The sequence below is a fragment of the Dendrobates tinctorius genome, unplaced genomic scaffold, assembly GCF_039654945.1.
Source record: "Dendrobates tinctorius isolate UK_male_01 unplaced genomic scaffold, ASM3965494v1 ptg000021l, whole genome shotgun sequence".
Lineage (NCBI taxonomy): Eukaryota > Metazoa > Chordata > Amphibia > Anura > Dendrobatidae > Dendrobates > Dendrobates tinctorius.
Window position 1 is genome coordinate 14,168,128 of NW_027361689.1, and position 22,124 is coordinate 14,190,251.

At 44.4% G+C, this 22,124-nt stretch overlaps 1 protein-coding gene across 3 annotated transcripts in view; it reads left to right on the forward strand.

Moving 5' to 3' along the window:
• Positions 1-22,124, forward strand: part of ASAP2 (ArfGAP with SH3 domain, ankyrin repeat and PH domain 2) — a 221,883-nt gene that overhangs the window by 194,595 nt on the left and 5,164 nt on the right. For 2 of the 3 annotated variants that reach the window (XM_073568181.1, XM_073568183.1), the window contains 7 exons: positions 2,602-2,717; positions 9,192-9,259; positions 10,107-10,220; positions 11,019-11,268; positions 14,777-14,947; positions 15,812-15,974; positions 18,208-18,272. In XM_073568181.1, coding sequence (XP_073424282.1) covers positions 2,602-2,717; positions 9,192-9,259; positions 10,107-10,220; positions 11,019-11,268; positions 14,777-14,947; positions 15,812-15,974; positions 18,208-18,272 — 947 coding nt within the window. The remainder of the gene's footprint in view (positions 1-2,601; positions 2,718-9,191; positions 9,260-10,106; positions 10,221-11,018; positions 11,269-14,776; positions 14,948-15,811; positions 15,975-18,207; positions 18,273-22,124) is intronic. The other variant, XM_073568182.1, reaches the window with a different exon arrangement.

Genomic DNA, 22,124 nt, shown 5'->3' on the forward strand with positions numbered 1-22,124 from the left:
CTATGCCAAGGTCTGGGAAAGGTTTACGCCCTGGTACTCTCCAGGCACCCCTGATCCCCTTCCATCTCAGTGTAGCACAGACCCTAGACGTTTATAAAAGGTCTGGAACAGAGCCTTATCCCCAGCACACTAAAGGTATAAATATCAGCCCTTAGCACCTTTTTTGATCTTGACCTGGCCAGCCACCGCTGGATCCTACGGTTTATGGCTTCGGCAGCCGGGATTCGTCCTATACTCTGCAGTCAGGGGCCTCCTTGGGATCTCAACACAGTGCTCAAACCTAAGATTCCTTGACCATGGAAACCTAACCCTTTAACCGTCCTCTTAGTCACAATTACTGTGGCTAGACGTATAGGAGAATTGCAGGCCCTGTCAATTCAAGAAGCTTACCTTGCAATCATTACAGATAATATTATCTTGAGATTAGATCACGCCTTTCTACTCAAAATTTCATAGGGATCAGGACATTGTACTATCCTCATTCGGCCCAAGCTCTTCAAACCCTAAGAAAGAGACCTTTCACACTCTCGACATTTGCAAGGTGGTCCTGTCTACCGACAATAGAGTGAAGCCTAGCGGATTCACCAGAACTTATACATCCAGTTCTCAGGAGGACGAAATAAGGCAAGAAGGCGTCAAAGAAGACGATCACGAATTGGATCACACAATCTATCTGCCTGACTTACGTATCACAGAAGCTGGCTCCACCCGCCTCACTGAGGGCACATTCTACCCATGCGATAGCAACATCATGAGCAAAAAAGTGGAATGCTTCGTCAGAGCGGATATGCAGAACCGCCCCTGGTCGTCCATCCACACATTCATCAGGCGTTACAGGCTAAATTTCAATGGGGATTTAACATTTGGGAGAAGAGTGCTGCAGGCCGTGATTCCCCCCCTAGAGAAATTAGCTGTTGGTATTACTCAGATGTAGCTGTCGTGGAAGGTGACTAGAGAAAATAAAATTAGACTTACCGGTAATTCGGTTTCTAGGAACCTTCCACGACGGCACTAATTTCCCTCCCTATCCGATATTCTTATTGGATGATTCCTGCACTTTGGTGGTCACTATTCATACTGGTGTCCAGGAAAACACTGGTAGTTGCAGGAAGGGGAGGGGTATTTAACCTCTTCCTGTTCCTGTCCCCTATTAGGGCGGGGAAGACATCCTCCGATGTAGCTGTCGTGGAAGGTTCCTAGAAACCGAATTACCGGTAAGTCTAATTCTATTTTCGAGCACGCTGAAGTCACTCGGTACAAGAGCATGCTCAGATAAGGTGTTACCCGAGCACATTCGCTCATCACTAGTTACAATCTCCATTTTTAATCTTTAGTGCGAGACTAATCTGAAAAAAAATGGAGAATGGGAAGCAGATGATGAAATTGTAATGCCGATCCAAATTTCAGAATGTACCAGAACCGTTCCTTGGCACATAATACTGTCATACGTGTACCACTGCCATGGCTTGGTGTTTTAAAAAAAAAAAAAAAAAGTCTTGTGTGCTGTGAGTTGCACCATGTAAAATTTAGGGCCACCTGTCCCAAATTACACTTGCTGGGACACCTTTTCTATAGTCTCAGAAGAATCACATCTTATAAGCGTAGAGCGAGAAGCGTTGTACACATGCTAGACTATCTGGGGCCTCCATCATCTAACACTAATTTTTTTTTTATTAGTAAAAATTTATTTTTGTTCATAACATAGAGAAGTGTTTTAGTAATATATGAACATTGTATGGTGACATTGATTGCACTTGCTTTGTTTTTATCATTTAGTACTGCATGGTATAATTTGATTCTAAATTGTAACATGTCGCTGTATAATTTTTACCTTTCACTGTAACATTTATTGCAGAACACAATAAAAAAAAATACATGTGTAAAAGTATATGTGTGTGTGTATATATATATATTTTTTTTTAATGCTTTGGTTCCTTTACAGATGGGAATCCATCTCCATCACAAAAGATATAAAATGGTGCACACGTTTGAAAAATTTCCATTTCTCCCGATGAATGTGCCCACTCACCCATTGTGAAATGCTCTTTTTCTGGCATTAATGATAACATGTTCTATGCCTTTGGCCTTATTTCTATAAGAAAAATTCCAAACATTGACTTAGATGGTTTCCCTATGGGCGACTCTCGTCTAAGCGTCGTCATAAAGCCCTAGCCTAGCGGAGGAGGGTGCAGTCACAATAACTACTACTTTGTCTATACCTGTCCTCCGCACCGTTAACACTTTCCTCCCTGCGAGACTGTTCCCACCTAGCGAATAGAAGCCCGCAGCAGCTGCATTCCCCTATGAAAGTAGTTTTGGTGGAGATACTTTTTAAACGGTTCATTTTAACGAATTTTTTGTTTTTTTTTTGGGGGGGGGGGGGGGGGGGGATAAAGGTAATAGGACATGTGAAATACTGTTGAGCCTGTAGTGGCCTCTCCTGGTGACGTGTCGTAGTATTTAGGATATTATATATTTAGCTGTACCCTGTGTCCTTACATTGTATGATCAACCTCTTCTACTCCTGCACAGCTTTATGCATAATGTCCATCTTCCTGATCCTGTATCGTCTCTTATAGTTTTCTAACCTCTTGTCTGCAGTGGTAATTTGGACAAACAGACTGTGAAAGGCAGCACCGCACTTCATTACTGCTGCTTAACGGACAACGCCGAGTGCCTTAAACTACTGCTGAGAGGGAAGGCCTCCATAGATATAGGTATGTAGCGCCATTCCCCAATGCTTCCCATAGTGGTGGAATCATTTTACTGATTATTGGACAGGGGAATCATGGCTTGTATTGAGTGTAGTTTTGTATACGTGCCCTAAGAAGCCAGTTTTCCTCTCCAACTCATTAAAGAGTGTACATTGATTTATGACTAACTCCACTGAAAATGCAGGAGTAAATCCACCACTAACTAAAAAAAAAAATGTCTATACCACTAGATACCCTAAAGATGCCAAGTGTCTATATTGCGTCCATTGTGAGTGTGCAAGTCAGCATACCGTCCACATTTTATTAATAACGTCCATATTTCAGTGAATATGATCATGTCATCACCTCCATTAGCAAAGGTCCTTACCGTGCAGTAGTACAAGGCTTCACATATCCGAGCTCTGCTCCATACTCCATTCTTGTGTTCCCATGCACAGTGCATCAAAATCTATTGGTCATTTTAGAAAAGAAAAAAATAACACAAAATAGCAATTAATAAAATACATTTTTATTTATGTACAGTATATACATATCTAATTCGGCGCTGTACCTGTAGATCTGCCTAGACCCCCATATCTCAAAGTCTGGTCAGACTCTCCATTTCTGGATATTTCCTTCAATTTGTCCCTGAAGATAATATAGTCTTCCTTCAGAATCTGCCGGGAACTTAAAATCCAAAGCTGAGAAAAAAAAAAAGGAACAGGACATGTTATATAGATAGTCTTCAATCCATACCATAAGAATGTCTGTGATGGGGGCAAGGCCGGAGTTGTCAGCAGCAGAGAGGGTCAGCAAGGCAAGAGCGCCATATGTGCCAGGATCTCATATACTGAGCACAGTAACAAGACACAAGGTAGTTATACTGCATCACCAAGGTCTCTCCCAGGCAAAGATTTCATAGCAAACTGGGTTTTCAAGATGTGCTGTTCAAACTCTTTAGAAAAAGCACCAAGGAATGCGCATCGTTGAGAACTGTAAATAGTGTTCAACCAAAGAAACTTAGCAGATGAAAGACACATCTTGCTTATTACTTCCCATCAAAATCAGAAGATGAGTAGCAGTGCCATCAGTTCAAAACTGGCAGCAACCAGTGGGATCTAGCTACGCCCATCTACTTTTTGGAAAATCTGGTCAGAAGTGGTCTTCATGAAAGGATTGTGGCCAAAAATACAACAATATACTTTTGACATGAAAGCAAGGCCAGGTGACTCAACTGTGCACAAAAACATAGGAGCTGGTCAGCACAAAAATGGCAGATGATGTGAACTGAGATGAAATGTGAAATATTTGGCTGTACCAGAAGGCAGTTTGTTTAGCCTAATTGCTGGAGAGTGGTACAATAATGAGTGTCTGCAGGAACAGTGAAGCATGGTGGAGGGTCCTTGCTGGTCTGGGGCTGCATTTCAGCAAATGAAGTTGAGGATTTTGTCATGATTAGTGGTGTTCACAATGCTGAGAAACACAGGCAGATACTTATCCATCATGTAATACCATCAGGGAGGTGTCCAGTTGGCTCCAATTTTATTCTGCAGCAGGACAATGACACCAAAGCCATTGTCACTAAAAATATCTTCAGCTTAAAGAAGTACAATGAGTCCTGGAAGTGATGATATGGGCCCACAGAGCCCTGATCTCCCCATCATCCAGTCTGTCTGGGATTGCATGAAGAGAGAAGAATTTGCTCAAGCCTACATGTCCAGAAGATCTGTGGTTAGTTCTCTAAGATGTATCTGACAAGTTTAAAAAAAAAAAAAAAAAAAAAACTGATGAAAGCAATGAGCGGTCACACCAAATATTGATGTGATTTTAGATTTCTGTTTTGTTCATTCACTTTGCTTTTTTTCAATTGATAAAAATAAACTATGAACACTTATAGTTTTGAAAGCATTCTTGCGTTGCAGCCTTTTTACCACACCTGCCTAAAACTTTGCACAGTACTGTACATAGTCACTGACGTGATATTACTGTGTCTGTTGGAGGGGAGGATTGCGCAGTTGACCACAGCAGAGAGAGGGTTAGATAGCCGACAGCTCCGTATGTGTCTGGATCTGGTATACTGACCTGGATACATGTGGCATTGAAGGCATTGTCTAGTCTTAAAGAGTTAAGGCTTTCTCCCCAAAACAGCCCCACATCTTTACACAAGTTGTGTCTGGTATTGTTGCCCTATTTCCTTTTAGCGCACACAATTTATAGGGAAGTGTCACGCTGTTTTTGGAAAAGGGCAGCCATGATTTCAACCCCATTAATGCTTATAATTATAGTTGTATTCAGTTTATGACTGTTAATCCATTCATTCTCTACCGGACTAATGAAGGATGCTGTCACTCCATTCATTCTCTACCGGACTGATGAAGGATGCTGTCACACCTTTCATTCTCTACCGGACTGAAGAAGGATGCTGAGGACAGCGCTCAGTTTTCTTCTATACATTTGGGCTGATGACTGCGCAAATAAGGTGTCTGTGTAAGGCTACTTTCACACATCAGGTTTTCGGCGTCAGGCGCGATCCGGCGTCGTGCCGGAATGCCGGATCCAGCAAATGTTTTGTAAAACCTGATGTGCCGGATCCGGTTTTCTGCCGGATCCGTCTTGTTCTTGACAGACAAAACCGGATCCGTCTCATCCGGTTCATCCGTTTTTCTATCCGTTTTTCGACGGATTACGCCGGATCTGGTTTTTAAAATTGACCCTTGTGGCCTTCCGAACGGGATTGGCTACTGGAAAACTATATATAGCATGTTCCTACAGCCCTTCTTTGACAGGTTGTAGAGGAGAAAGTGCAGGTTGGAGAGAAGAGCAAGTTACTGGCGAAGATGGATGTTGTCATTGGAAATATTACCACTAGAAGTTCTGTGACGGTTTCAGTAATGAGGGACAATTTTGCACTATACTTTGTCACCTCAAGGCAGAGTACACTGGCAGGATGACAGAGTGTGAAAGATTTGTGCCCTAACCAAACTTGTGTACCTTCTGGACCAACAGTATATACCTTTGCCAACCAAAGTTGGCTATCTTGTCATGGTCTTACTATTTTTAGCTTTAGGCCACAGGTGTGTACCTGGTTGTGTTTTATGCAAAGTATTTCACCTTTTAACAAAAGTTGTGTACATTGTTAGGAAATCACCAACAATAAACACAACTTTTCAGGTGAAATACTTTGCTTCAAACACAACCAGGAACACAACTGTGGCAAAAAGCTAAAATTTACCCACAGTTATATACCTGGTTTTGAATACCTTTTTACCTTTTAAATACCCTGTATTTAACCTTTTTTTTAAACATATTTCGCCGCAGAAAGAAATGACAGACAACCAGTGTAAACAATAATTTAACTTTTATTTAAAATATTTTTTTTTGTGTAAACTGTTTTTAAAGTTAAAAAAAACTTTTTTAATAAAGGTTTGAAACCCAATGGGCATTTTTATTACAAAAAAAACATTATAACTCGGTGTAGTGTGGGGTGGAAATACTGCTGGAGGGGCTGCGGGACACTTCGACAATGGGAGTGTGGAGAGAGGACTGGGATCGTGGTGGGGAAGGAACAGTTAGAGGTGATGGTGTGGAAAAAGCTACAGAATGGGTGGACATGTGGGAGGCAGAAGAGGTGGTGGGCGGTGGAGTGGAGGGTTGGGCAGGGACTGTAGGAGCAGATGATGATGTAAAGTTGTATGGGGAAGGAGTTTGGTACGGGGAAGGAGTTTGGTACGGGGCAGGTTGCTGGAAGTGGGGAGATGTCTGGTACTGGGGAGGTTGCTGGTACTGGGAAGGTTGCTGGTACTGGTGAGGTTGCTGGTATGTAATAGGAGGGGGAGGATGGAAAGTGGCTGGAGGGGGTGCAGATGTAATAGGAGGGGGAGGATGGAAAGTGGCTGGAGGGGGTGCAGATGTAATAGGAGGGGGAGGATGGAAAGTGGCTGGAGGGGGTGCAGGTGGAGGAACTACAGTGGTGGGAGGTGGAGGTTGGGAGGTAACCTGCTGTAGAGCACCGTGGCACGAATGCATTACATGCATCTGCTGGGTAGGAGATAGTGTTGCCATGCGCTCCACAACAGACCTGAAAAAGGTGTGGTTTGGCGAAGATCTTGCTTCTGAATGCATGGTTTGCAGAAGTGTCTTCACCTCCAGAATGCTGGAGTTGATCTGCTGAAAGCCTGCGGAGATTTGCTCTGACAAGACTTTTAGACAGTTCTGGAAAGATGCATTCAGATGCAAGAACTGTGGCGCATAACTCTTTTCCTGACCCCTCTGCCGCTGCCGCCCAGTACCCGCGGGTGTACTAGAGGTGGCAGGGGCAGAAGGGTGGGGTAAAGGGAAAGCGATCTCCTCACCAGCAGCTTCATGTAATGTAGGCGGCCACGATGCTCCTGTGCTGGTGGATGGGACAGATGGGTCGAATGTGTGGGAAGGCTGGGAAGGTGCAGATGTACCGGGGCGGTCGAAGTGTCCCTCGGTGCCGGTCTCCTCAGGGATCGCCTCAGAAGGGTCCAATCGTGCAGGCTCCCGAGTGCTGCTCACCGTGCTGTGGAATAAAGAGAAAAAAAAACAATTAAAATACTGACATGGTATGGCCCTGGCTGAAAAAAAAAAGTTACATCTAACATTTTTTTTCACATGTGTGTAATATTTACCTTCTAGTGAGCATTGTTTCCCGGAGGAACGACAGGGCTTGTGCGTACTTGTACTTGCTCCTGCGTCCTCCAGATCCACTCGGGGCCCGCATCTCTTTATTGAACTCCTTCTTGAAACAATCCCTCACAGACCGCCACCGATTCACAATTCTGTTCCCTGAAACGAGAAAGGAGTGGTTAGTATACAACATCAGTGTTTCACAAACTCCAGTCCTCATGGTCCCCAGGGGTCATGTTTTCAGGATTTCCATAGTAAATAGAAATCCTGAACACATGATCCGTGGGGACCACGAGGACTGGAGTTCGGGAAACACTGGTTTACATCAAGCAACCGGTACTGTATATACTTACGCTCTTTAATCTGGGCCCGAACATCTAGGTCCTCCCAGCGGCCCACAAGGAGCGAACAGATTTCCTCCCAGAGTCGTCGGGTAACGATAAGGTCAGCGTGGCGGCGGTCAGCCATATTCCAGAGCGGCTCCCTTTCTCTGACGAGATCGATGAGGTGGTCCACATCGAGTCCTCCATCCTCACCGTCAGAGTCGGGAGCACGCTGTGAAGGCTGTTAAAGAAAAAGACAAAAATAACATAATTAGCCTCCACAAAAGAAATGAAATAAAAAGTGCAAAAAAACAAAGCAAAAATATTTATACTTACACGCTGGTGACCGCCGCGTTGCTGTCGCCGACGACCCTGGGAGGCACTGCGAGGACCTCTTGGCCGAGCACCAGATTGGGAAGACTAGAGAAGAAAACAAAAAATGTTATGTCTTTTGATGTAGGCATTTGTTTGCTGTGTGTGGTCTGCAGAACATTGTTTTCTATGTGTTGTGTGTAGTGTGATGTTGTGTTTCTGCGTTTGATGCAAAAAACTTACCAATTGTGAGCCCACTCCAGGTGTCTGTCCACCCCTTCCTTCTTCTTCTGGGAGCTCCTCTTCATCTTGTGATTCCTGTTTTGAAATAAAAGGCAATGAATAGACATATATTACAGAGATGATGGATTTTGGAAATAAAAACTTACCGTCAAACGCTGACGATGCGAGGGAGGGCTCCCAGAAGATGATGTGCTGTCTTCCTGGTGGCCACACTCCATGCCTGTGGGTGGTGTTCCACCTGCTGCCATTGCTGCTGCTGCTGCTGCTGCTGCATCTATTGGGCGGCTGTTGAATAAAGAGAAACAAAGGGCCAATGAATATCTTGATATTCAATAGCCCTAGTTTGGAGGAATGGGGGATTTGATAATTACCGTCTCTCATCTGCTGCTGGCCTCCCCTCCTCAGCATGTTCCATTTGCTGCTCCATTTGGGGTGGTGGTGGTGCTGATGGTGCTGCAGTGGTCTCCTGCCTTCTCCTGCTGCGCTTGGTTGCTTTCTTGGGTGGCATGTTGGGTGTGGCTGTGGGTCCCACTGTCTTGCTTTTATATATGTCTTGTGGGCAGAGCTACTGAGCATGCTCAGACCCAAAAAACCGGATCCGGCCACCGGATCCGGCTTTCGCCGGATCCGGCGCATTGCGGCGCTCATAGGCTTTCATTGTGTGAAAAAGCCGGACGCGCCGGATCTGGCGTGTCCGGCTTTTACGCCGGAGACAAAAAACGTTACAGTCTCCGTTTTTTCCAGACGCCGGATCGCGTCACATTGCCGGATCCGGCGAAAAGCGGATGAAACGCATGGCCATCCGGCGCGATCCGGCACAAATGCAAGTCAATGGGGGGGAAACCGGATCCGGCATTGCATTTCGCCGGATCCGGTTTCTGTCAAAAGCGCCGGATCGCGCCTGACGGCGAAAACCTGATGTGTGAAAGAGGCCTAAATTTGGTTTACAGTTTTCTGTTTTGGTTTTCAGCCAATGAAGCAGGAGAAACTCCTCTGGACATAGCGAAGAGGCTGAAGCACGCGCAGTGCGAGGACTTGGTATGTCTTGTTTATTGTTACTGTACCACCTAATTTTTACTGTCTCCTAAGGGTGCGACCACGCGGAGTTGCTGACCAGACACAACCCAAACTTCACCCACTTCTGTGGCCGATGGCCGTTACATTTTTTAGATAGGTGGATGGAGTTTTGGCCGTGCTGCGAGTCGCTTCCTGTGGTCTCAGAATTAATTCTGTAGCCCATTTAATAAATGGGGGTTTATGAAGTGTGGACCTTTTTATGTTTGAGCTGCTACCTAGAAAAGGGCATCTGTGGGAGCAGGTGACATTATAATACGTGCCCGTGCCACGGGTACTTCTGCTTCCATCGCTGGAGGGGGAAACACTGCTGATCTCTTGCTGTAAGGGAGAAAACATGTTATAGAGGGGTTGCCCTACTTTAAATCCCCCTTTTAAAGCCACGCTGGAGTGACATCATGTAGAAGTGGCTCCCTCTCTGACAGAACTGGCCAATCCATGTATTACGTGAATGGTAACATAATAAATGTAGTTGTTTGGGTGAAGGATATGGAGAGCTACTACAGGGGACCTTACAGACCCATCCCTTAATACTGGGGTTCTGGAGATAATATATTAGAAGGGTGGAACTTATTATCATGCTATATAAGAAATGACGACATTGGGGCAGATTTGTCAGAGCATACCCCCTTCAGGGTAAGTGTGAGGAGGTGTATGGAGGTGTGGATGAACGGTATGTGCTTCACCTTACAGGCCTATATTACTAGGGCTCATCCTAAACTTTACAGTCTGTTCATAGATCATCCAGTGATCGATTATCAGTCAGACATTTCTTCTTTCCTGACCACTGTCACTTCTTCTGGTGTCTCAGTTGATACAGGCTTTATCTGGACGCTTCAATGCTCACGTCCATGTGGAATATGAATGGAGGTTGCATCACGCGGACTTGGATGAAAGTGATGATGACGTAGATGATAAAATTCAGGTTGGTTTTGTCTCTTTCCGTATTGCGAAGCACAAATACAAGGGCCCTTGTTTGATTTTTATTTACCATGGTGACTTGGTAGCAATTGGCCACTGTACATAAAATCAAGGAAAAGTGTGGGTATCACTGGAAACAAAGGAAAACATCGAGTTGGCACTTAAGTGGCACACTTGTCCAGAGAATGGCATCCCAAGTATATCCACAGTGGAATAGACCGACACTTCAGATGTACAATGGAAACTTTAATCTATTGGCATCCTATATTATGACGCGTTTCAGTTCAAAGTTTGAAAAAGGTTCTTTTTGAGCTAATCCGGGCTAGAATCCAGTTGCAGAGATTGCTATAGATCCTACCACTTTCTTTCACACCTATCCAACACTTATGTCATTAATGTCTTTTTTGGAGAACTCATTAATCTATATAAAGGGTACTTCGGGGTGGTTGCATGGTCGCTGAGATCTCAGCGTGGGGGACTGATTTTGGAAAATAGAAAATACATCAGTGAATAATTTCGTAATCTGCAACTAGTGACTTTCCAGCTCTTACAAAACTAAAAGTGCCTGTATGCAGGAGCATGTTGGGTGTTGTAGTTTTGGAGCTGCCTGAGAGCCACCAGTAGCAGATGATCGCAGCTAAATGTAAATGCGTGTATGTGTAGTTGGCGGGTGAACAAGCTTTGCACTTATTTTTTTTTTGCAGCTTGTGTAAAGTTTTTTGCAGTTTGTATACATTTTCTGCTTGTATTTTTACATTGTTATCTCTCTTGGTCTCTAAACTTTTTATTTGTGATCTTGTAGCAGCCAAGTCCCATCCGCCGGGAGGAGAGACCAGTCAGTTTTTACCAAATTGGAGCTAATACAGTGCCATCCAGTGTTGCCTCCCTGGCCAGAGATGCAGCCAACATTGCCAAGGACAAACAAAGAAATTTCTTGCCAAATATCATCCAGAATGAAACTTACGGTGCAGTGCTGAATAACAGCAGCTCTCCTGGTGGCATGGCTGGCACTGCTCTTGCCCCTCCTTTACCCCCAAGGAACGTTGCAAAAGGTAACAAAGCAAAGTATTCATAGTCTGTCCCAGATTGCCGCATGTTGTGTACACACGACGTGTGTGTGACATTTTTTCATGGTATCCATAAGCGGTCACCTCTCTTCTCACCTGGACTAAAGAGACACACTAACAGAAAAAACATTCTTCTAATAACCTAACTCTGTATGGTCGGGTACGACCACAGTTGAGCACTAAAGTATTAACATCCCCTTTATTATTCATTTTTATTCAGTGGTCAAAAAAATAGTAAAACTCTGTAATTTTTGCATTATGACCCACTGGTCTAAGGAATTTACAGATGTTCTTGATATCAGAAAATAAGCAATAAATGCTTTAATCATTTTTACAAGGGGTTCATACCTGGAGCTACTTGCTTTTGGCTCCAGCGATGTTTAGTCATGGCCAAAAGTTCTGAGACTGAAAAGTTTTCTGCTTCAGTTGTTGTAGTGGAAATTTGGATCAAAACGACATTGTTATGAAACTTGATCAATGAATTGCAATACCTTTCTTGCCATGAAAATTAATTTATTCACAAAAGCCCCATTTCCTCTTCGGTTCAGCCCTGCCATAAAATTAGATGTAGCTGTTTACACCATTTCAGTGATTTTTTTTTTTCGTTAACTCAGGAGGAAGTTTTGGCAAGGATAAGGTAGATGATATAATTCCATCAACATGATAGAGAGATAAGACCAGACTTATTGCTTTAAGAGTGCTGGTGCTTGAAATGGTCTTCTGTTAACAATGGCTACCACCAAGGAAATGTACAGTCATCATTGCATTTATCAGATTATCAAGAACTTCAAAGAAAGTGGTTCAGTTGCTGTGAAGTAACCTCATTGTACCCAAGAAAGTCCAGGAGGTGCGGTGCCAGGACTATCTCCTAAAGTGGTATCAGCTTGACTATTAGTTCGACACAAGAGCAGAGCTTGCTCACGACTGGCAGCAGGCAGGTGTCAATGCATCTGCATTCACGGTGAGGTGTACTCTTTTGGCGACTGGCCTGGTGTTAAGAAGGGCAGCAATCAAAACATCAATGACAGACTGACTTTCTGCAGGAACTGCAGTGACTAGCCTAAAGAAGATGGGGTTAAAGTTATTTCTCTGCTGAAGCCCCTTCAGACTGTTTTGGACATCTGAAAGAATGATAGTCTAATTAGGAAGGAGAGCACAATAATACTAATCTCAAATAAAATTCATAAATAAATGTGATGAATAATAATGTGATCAATGTGCCCTTTTCCCAAGTAAATGGATGGCAGACCATCCGGTAATAGATGAAAAACCAGCTGAAGATGGTGAGTGATAAACCTGGTAGGGATAATGTGTGCAATATAATAAAAGTGAGAATAAAATTACAGCATTCTGTAATGCTGTAGATAAGCCCCCGAGGTAACCTGAAAAATAAGAAAAACAAGTTAGATTCTACTTACCGGGGGCGGTGGGTGTTGCGGTCCAATCCAGCGCCTCCCATCTTCTAGAGATGCCGTCCTCCTTACTTCTGCACAGGCGTACTTACTCTGCCCTGTTGAGGGCAGAGCAGAGTACTGCAGTGCGCAGGCGCCAGGAAAGGTCAGCGAGGTCCCTCGCACTGCAGTACTTTACTCTGCCCTCGACAGGGCAGAGAAAGTACGCCTGTGCAGGAGCCGCGGCAGAAGTAAGAAAGGACGTAATCTCTAGAAGATGGGAGGCGCCGGACCGCGACACCCACCGCACCGGACCGGACCTCTGGGTGAGTATAATATAACTTTCCATAACCTTCTTGTATTTGACAATACAAGTGTAAAAACTTATGGAATGCTGATAGTTATACTTCAGTAACCAGAGAAACATTCCACTAAAATATGTAAAAACACTGAAGCAGCTGTGAAAACCAAAATTTGTGTCAGTCTCAAAACTTTCGGGCATAGAACTTTCTAACCATATGCTTTAGAACTTTCTAACCATATGCTAACTCTGATCTGATGAATGTAAGTTCAGAGAAGGCGAAGGCAAGGACTGTGCCTCAAAAATGATCTGCGTGATCAGAGGAAAGACTCTACAGAGCCTAAAGCTTCCACTCCCTCATTTGCTTTAAATGACTCTTGGCCAAGCAATGGATTGGCTGATTGTTTGGCTGGAAGCCTAGGCTGGCCAAACACATTAAGTGGCTGCCGGCTGAAAGATTGTTTGGCTGACAGCCAACTCAGCCGACTCCTCCCATACACAGGAGCGCTCGTTTGGCCGAGCGCTCCTGTGTTCTCTATGAGAGTGCCACCAGCTGGCACATCGTCTGGTGGCTTATCTCAAGGAGAACAATGCGATCGGCAGTCAGAAATCAGACATAGCTGATTGACCTCTCATGGCCATCAGTCAGCTGGTGCCCCCATACACAGAGGACCATTGGTCGAAGGTGTTGATATAAGCGGGTTCGACTGATGTAAATCTGTGTATGGTAAAGTCTTAACTCGCCCAACTCTCCCACACAGGAGCGCAGCGCTCGGCTAGTCTTTGACACTCCCACTAAGAATAAATGGAGTGGTAGTGCACGTGCTCGACCTCTCCTCCATTCAGATGTGGGTCTTCAGAGCTCCATTCTCAGGATCGGTCAGCTCACAACAATTGGGAAGTTATGAAGTTTAGAACTCTTCCCTTATTCATTGTGGATAAGGGGATAACTTCCAAACAAGAGAAAACTACATCAACTCCACCAGATACCACTGTGAAAAAAAAGCTGGACAAGCTTATGAGTCCAATGAATTTCTTGCCACCAAAACCTGCTAGTTCACATTTCTTAGTTGTCTCCTTTTTAATCTTCCATCCTGTGAGTGTGGATGGACTGGTCATTCCCATAGCACAGATGTCACACAGCTGGACCTCCATAAACCTGGATGCACGGATTGGAGGTGTGCACATGATAGGGAGACGTGGCAATTGTTTGTTGCTGCTTATCTCAAGGACAAGGGATGGGGCACATGTGGAAATCCATCATGCCTGACCCTTCTTTTCCGCAGTCCCAGGTATATAGGATAAGGTGTACCTTCTTCAGGCCTCTAGCCCCATCCTTCTAAATAACTACTTACAGCAAAGACCTGGAGCACACAAGGGATTATTACTCCCATTATTACGCAGGTTTCCTCCAGGAATATTTCTTAATCCCAGTATTTATGAATGGCTCCAGTAGTCATCTACAATCGCTTAAGCAGCATTGTATTTGCAGACGACATTAGCAGCTCCTTGATCTCGGTCAGTCATAGATTTGGCTCATACCCTGTACGATCCACGATGAGACCATTAGTGCACCCAGCGTAAATTATAATGAGGCTTTTTATGTGAATGGAGCAATAGTCCATTATAAACCTCAGCACTAAAAGTAAACCAGTTATACGTTATGCTACACAAAGATGGTGGAAATTCATGTTGCGATACTGTTGTACTGGATAAGACGCATAAACGATTGCATGCCGCTGTGTTTATGTGTGATATATGGAAATATCTCCTCCACCCTCTTGATTTTTGTCCCCTCTAGTACAGTCGACAATATTTGGCAGTAGTATACACAACACCCCTTCAAATACCCCAGCGTGGAAATCTCATCCACTAGGACATGAGAGTGGTGGCAGCAGACAGAGGTCGTCATCTGACCCGCCAGCTATTCATCCCCCTGTGCCACCAATGCGTGTCACCTCTACCGCCACAAGTACGTGATCTCACCAGCACCGTGCCAAATGCATTGCTTGCTATCTACTTGTGTGTGAGAGCCACGTTGTTGGCATCTCATCCACCTATATTACTGTTACGTCTCCCTGTATCTATCTGTGTGAACGTCGCTCCTTCCATGTGATTATTGGCTTGGCAGCAGTGTATGGCGGGTTTTTATGGTCGTTCATGGCTTGCAATACAGAACAGAGTGGGTATTACTTCCATATCCCTCCCTCAGTGCCTGACTCTTCCCAGATGACTGCTGACTAGTTGATCTCCTGTTTTTTAAAGTTGCACAGTGCCATGATCTGAAAACAGAAGCATGGTTAGTATGGCAGCTAGCTCCATTAGCCTCATATAGTCTCCTCTAAGTTTCTAGAAAGTTGGGCAGTAATGTGGTACAGTAAAGGGAGCTCACATCCAGTGATCACCATTAGGCCCATGACAATCCCCCATCCATTATGGTTTCCTTTTGTCATGCGTCCCTCATTCCTTATATTTTGTACACATATACGGAGCTTGGTCAAAAATCTCCGTGTATCTTCTAGAGTTGGTGTAGATTGATTTGTGCCATGAGAATCAACTCTTGCCTGATGGCATCCCTCAGCTCCTCTCTTGATTAGCTGGCTTGGCAAAATTTCAGGCCAAGTAGTAATCTAAACTAAAAAAAATAAAGAGCCGTTGATGCCGATAGGTAAGAGGCGATTCCCACTGCTCAGGTCCAGTATCCTGCCAATCTATTTGCACCAACTCTAGTATCGTCCTATTAACATCCACGTTGCCCGAGTCTTTGGAGCATTGTCTTCTCTGTATGACGTGTTATATATCACACAATCTACAAATTATTTTGCTTTTCCTCCAGACCCCCCTCCACCTCCTGTGGCAAAAACACCCAGTGTTATGGAAGCCTTGAGCCAGCACACCAAACCGGTCCAGCCTCCTCCGGTACCCCAGAACAAACCAACACCCCCTCCAGTCCCACCACAGCCTCCCAACAGGCTGCAGCAAAAGAAGCTGGCTCCAGGGTGAGTATTAGGTTTATGCCATCTGACCATTTCAGGAGAAAAGGGTTTTTTTTTTCTTGGTGGTTTTTTGTGGTGAAACCTAAAAACTAGATTCCAGGATCAGATTTGTCGGCTTGTCGCTACAGTCTAGCACCTCCGATAAGGCGGATGAACGTTTGCTTGGCCTCCAGCTACTCCCTTCTGCCTCCTCCATAAACATCAGTGTATCCTCGGCTGAGTGTTCTTCTTTCAATGACATTTGCCTTTATGGGACACTTGGGTAGTGTATATACAGACTGATCATGTACTGGGTCAGCTGAATTCTTTGCGCCTTTCCATTGTTATTGGACATTTTTGGGAAAATCATTGAGTTAATCGGAAGTCATTCTACCTTATATGCTACTTTGTGCCTTGTCTTTCAGTATTAACCCACTGGGGCCATTCAGCTATTAATTACATAAAATATAGTTCAATTTATCAGAAGATCATCTTTGGGTGCTTTACCGCGACAATATTTTTTAGGGTGCACAGAAGTCTAAAGCTTTAAACCTAGTTCTCATGTCTCAGTTGGGGGTCTTCTATGCTGCAATCTTCTGTTTTGCTGATTCTCCAGATCTCTTACAGTAATTACAGTGGGGAAAAAAGTATTTGATTCACAGCCGGTTTTGCAAGTTTTCTCACCTACAAAGAATGGAGAGGTCTGTCATTTTTATCATAGGTACACTTCACCCGTGAAGATCTAAAGAAAAAAAAACCCAGAAAATACATTGCATGATTATTGCATAATTAATTTGCATTTTATTGCATGAAATAAGTATTTGATACAATAGAAAAACAGAACTTAATATTTGGTACAGAAACCCTTGTTTGCAATTACAGAGGTCAGACGTTTCCTGTAGTTCTTGACCAAGTTTGCACACACTGCACCAGGGATTCTGGCCCACTCCTCCATACAGATCTTCTGCAGATCTTTCAGGTTTCGGGGCTTTCGCTGGGCAACATTGAGTTTCAGCTCCCTCCAAAGATTTTCTATTGGGTTGAGGTCTGGAGACTGGCTAGGCCACTCCAGTACCTGAAATGCTTCTTACGGAGCCACTCCTTACTTGCCCTGGCTACCAAGTTCTATTTTGGTCTCGTCTGAGACATGACCTTTTCTTATGCCTCTGCTGGATCATCCAGATGGTCATTGGTGAACTTGAAACTGGCGTGAGCAGGGGGACCACAGTCTCAAACGGTAATGCTTGAGACTGTGGTCATTGACCAGGTCCTCCCAAGTAGCTCTAGGCTGATTCCTGACCTTTCTTTGGCTGGTTTCAGACTAGCGCATTTTACAGGCAGCGCACGGCGCCGCTAAGCCCCGCCCCGTCCGGTCATCTCCTACTATCGCACATGGCTGCATGCGATCTGCACACCCTATCTTTAGCATAGGGTGCGCAGACCGTGCACTAGTAGGATATTTGCGTGCGCAGCGCACACCGGCGCACCTTCAAAAGTGCGCAGCGCACGCAAACATCCTACTAGCGCAGATAGGGTGCGCAGATCGCATGCAGCCATGTGCGATAGTAGGAGGAAATGACTGGACGGAGCGGGCAGGGGGCTGGGCTTAGCGGCGCCGTGTGCTGCATGTAAAATGCGCTTGTCTGAAACCAGCCTTAGAATCATTCTTACTTGTGTTTCTTCCATTTTTTATTAATTGTGTCAACAGTTGTTGCCTTCTCACTAAACAACTTGATTGTTGTCCTGTAACCTATCCCAGCCTTGTGCAGGTCTACAATTTTGTCCCTGGTGTCCTTAGACAGCTCTTTGGTCTTGGCCATGGTGGAGGGGTTGGAGTGTGATTGTGTGGACAGGTGTATTTTATACAGGTAACAAGTTCAAACAGGTGCAGTTAATACAGGTAATGAGTGCAGAGTAGGAGAGCTTCTTCTGTGAGAGCCAGAATTCTTGCTGGTTGGTCGGTGATCAAATACTTATTTCATGCAATAAATTAATTATGGAAAAATCATACAATGAGATTTTTCTGTCTCTCTCAGTTGAAGTATACCTACGAAAAAAATTACAGATCTCTCCATTCTTTGTATGTGGGGAAACCTGCTTAATCGGCAGAGTATCAAATACTTATTTTCCTGACTGTACATAAACACAATGTCAGGTTACAGGAATATTGTATAGTGTTATAATATGGCAGGCTTTCCACATCGGTGATATCATTTGGCCTGTTCTAATTTATTGTGTTTCTGATACATTTTGCCAGGGTTGAGAAGCCTGCGCCACCGGGTAAGAGCCAGGCCGCAGCCACAACATCCTTACCGAATCCTGGTGAGTTCCCAACACTCTTGTATCCAAGTGAAGCATCACGATCCCCAAGCACAGATGTGGCCATAATATTTTTTAAGTTTTAATGACTTTTCTGTGCATATAATTTAATAAGGATCTCTGGCAGTGGTTTTACATTCACACATACCACATTCATACTAAAGACTTAAGCTGGCCATACACATTAGACTTATGTTGGACAAGCCTACCGATATCGACAGGTTCGACCGATGGTCTAATATGTTTGGGGGGGCCGGCGAAATGATGGTTGGTAGAGATGTCGATCAGAAATATTTGATTTCAGACTACTGATTGCATCGTTCTCCCTGAGATAAGTTGGTGGCTTTCTCATTGACAACACAGGAGTATTACTGTGTATGGGAAGAGTCGGCAGAGATGGCTGTCAGCCGAACGATCTTTCAGCCAACCGCCATCTAATGTGTATGGCCAGCCTTACATATACATACAATCACAAAAAGGCAGAGTGTAAGGCCGGGGTCACACTAACAGACGCAAAACAGGTCCGTAGTTTACAGGCGTAATACGGATGAATGACCCCTAAACAGTGCTCCGTATGTCATCCGTAAGCAAGGTGTAGTCGCGTATTTTGCGCATGTCAGCATCCGTATGTAATCTGTATGGCATCCGTATGGCGAGATTTTCTCGCCGGCTTGCAAAATGGACATATAATGGAGCCCTATGACAGGGTTTCTAACAGAAACCAAAGAATAGATATAGACACATAGAGTGTGTGTGTGTGTATATATATATATATATATATATATATATATATATATACTGTATGTATGTGTATATATATATATTTCACAGAGTTCTTCATAGCAGAATAGCCGCTAATTCAATTGCTGGCTTTTGTCAAATCATTCCCCAACCCGACATGAAATGACACATGGTTTACATACAGTAAACCATTTCATTTCATGTTTTGTTTTGTATGTCTTTTATTAGTAATTAGATGAGGGTTGATGTGTAAAATTTCGGACGTGTAGGTGTTAATTTAAGGGGTTAATTCGTTGTAAGAAAATGTGTGCGCTCTCGTGGTAATTTGTTAATTTGTCATATATATACAGTGCCTACAAGTAGTATTCAACCCCCTGCAGATTTAGCAGGTTTACACATTCGGAATTAACTTGGCATTGTGACATTTGGACTGTAGATCAGCCTGGAAGTGTGAAATGCACTGCAGCAAAAAAGAATGTTATTTCTTTGTTTAATTTTTTTTTTAAATTGTGAAAAGTTTATTCAGAGGGTCATTTATTATTCAACCCCTCAAACCACCAGAATTCTGTTTGGTTCCCCTAAAGTATTAAGAAGTATTTCAGGCACAAAGAACAATGAGCTTCACATGTTTGGATTAATTATCTCTTTTTCCAGCCTTTTCTGACTATTTAAGACCCTCCCCAAACTTGTGAACAGCACTCATACATGGTCAACATGGGAAAGACAAAGGAGCATTCCAAGGCCATCAGAGACAAGATCGTGGAGGGTCACAAGGCTGGCAAGGGGTACGAAACCCTTTCCAAGGAGTTGGGCCTACCTGTCTCCACTGTTGGGAGCATCATCCGGAAGTGGAAGGCTTATGGAACTACTGTTAGCCTTCCACGGCCTGGACCGCCTTTGAAAGTTTCCTCCCGTGCCGAGGCCAGGCTTGTCCGAAGAGTCAAGGCTAACCCAAGGACAACAAGGAAGGAGCTCCGGGAAGATCTCATGGCAGTGGGGACATTGGTTTCAGTCAATGCCATAAGTAACGTACTCCACCGCAATGGTCTTCGTTCCAGACGAGTCCATAAGGTACCTTTACTTTCAAAGCGTCATGTCAAGGCTCGTCTACAGTTTGCTCATGATCACTTGGAGGACTCTGAGACAGACTGGTTCAAGGTTCTCTGGTCTGATGAGACCAAGATCGAGATCTTTGGTGCCAACCACACACGTGACGTTTGGAGACTGGATGGCACTGCATACGACCCCAAGAATACCATCCCTACAGCCAAGCATGGTGGTGGCAGCATCATGCTGTGGGGCTGTTTCTCAGCCAAGGGGCCTGGCCATCTGGTCCGCATCCATGGGAAGATGGATAGCAAGGCCTACCGGGAGATTTTGGCCAAGAACCTCCGCTCCTCCATCAAGGATCTTAAGATGGGTCGTCATTTCATCTTCCAACAAGACAACGACCCAAAGCACACAGCCAAGAAAACCAAGGCCTGGTTCAAGAGGCAAAAAATCAAGGTGTTGGAGTGGCCTAGTCAGTCTCCTGACCTTAACCCAATTGAAAACTTGTGGAAGGAGCTCAAGATTAAAGTCCACATGAGACACCCAAAGAACCTAGATAACTTGGAGAAGATCTGCATGGAGGAGTGGGCCAAGATAACTCCAGAGACCTGTGCCGGCCTGATCAGGTCTTATAAAAGACGATTATTAGCTGTAATTGCAAACAAGGGTTATTCCACAAAATATTAAACCTAGGGGTTGAATAATAATTGACCCACACTTTTATGTTTAAAATTTATTAAAATTTAACTGAGCAACATAACTTTTTGGTTTGTAAGATTTATGCATCTGTTAATAAATCCTGCTCTTGTGTGAAGTTTGAAGGCTCTAACTTATTTGCATCTTATCAAACCTGCTAAATCTGCAGGGGGTTGAATACTACTTGTAGGCACTGTATATACACTCACTGGCCACTTTATTAGGTACACCTGTCCAACTGTGTGTTAAGACTTAATTTCTAATCAGCCAATCACATGGCGGCAACTCAGTGCATTTAGGCATGTAGACATGGTCAAGACAATCTCCTGCAGTTCAAACCGAGCATCAGTATGGGGAAGAAAGGTGATTTGAGTGCCTTTGAACGTGGCATGATTGTTGGTGCCAGAAGGGCTGGTCTGAGAATTTCAGAAACTGCTGATCTACTGGGATTTTCACGCACAACCATCTCTAGGGTTTACAGAGAATGGTCCGAAAAAGAAAAAAAATCCAGGGAGCGGCAGTTCTGTGGCCGGAAATGCCATGTTGATGCCAGAGGTCAGAGGAGAATGGGCAGACTGGTTCTAGCTGATAGAAAGGCAACAGTGACTCAAATTGCCACCCGTTACAACCAAGGTGGCCAGAAGAGCATCTCTGAGCGCACAGTGCGTCGAACTTTGAGGCAGATGGGCTACAGCAGCAGAAGACCACACTGGGTACCACTCCTCTCAGCTAAGAACAGGAAACTGAGGCTACAATTTGCACAAGCTCATCGAAATTGGACAGTAGAAGATTGGAAAAACGTTGCCTGGTCTGATGAGTCTCAATTTCTGCTGCGACATTCGGATGGTAGGGTCAGAATTTGGCGTAAACAACATGAAAGCATGGATCCATCCTGCCTTGTATCAACGGTTCAGGCTGGTGGTGGTGGTGTCATGGTGTGGGGAATTTTTTCTGGGCACTCTTTGGGCCCCTTGGTACCAATTGAGCATCGTTGCAACGCCACAGCCTACCTGAGTATTGTTGCTGACCATGTCCATCCCTTTATGACCACAATGTACCCAACATCTGATGGCTACTTTCAGCAGGATAATGCGCCATGTCCTAAAGCTCGAATCATCTCAGATTGGTTTCTTGAACATGACAATGAGTTTACTGTACTCAAATGGCCTCCTCAGTCACCAGATCTCAATCCAATAGAGCATCTTTGGGATGTGGTGGAACGGGAGATTCGCATCAGGGATGTGCAGCCGACAAATCTGTGCCAACTGTGTGATGCCATCATGTCAATATGGTCCAAAAACTCTGAGGAATGCTTCCAGCACCTTGTTGAATCTCTGCCACGAAGAATTGAGGCAGTTCTGAAGGCAA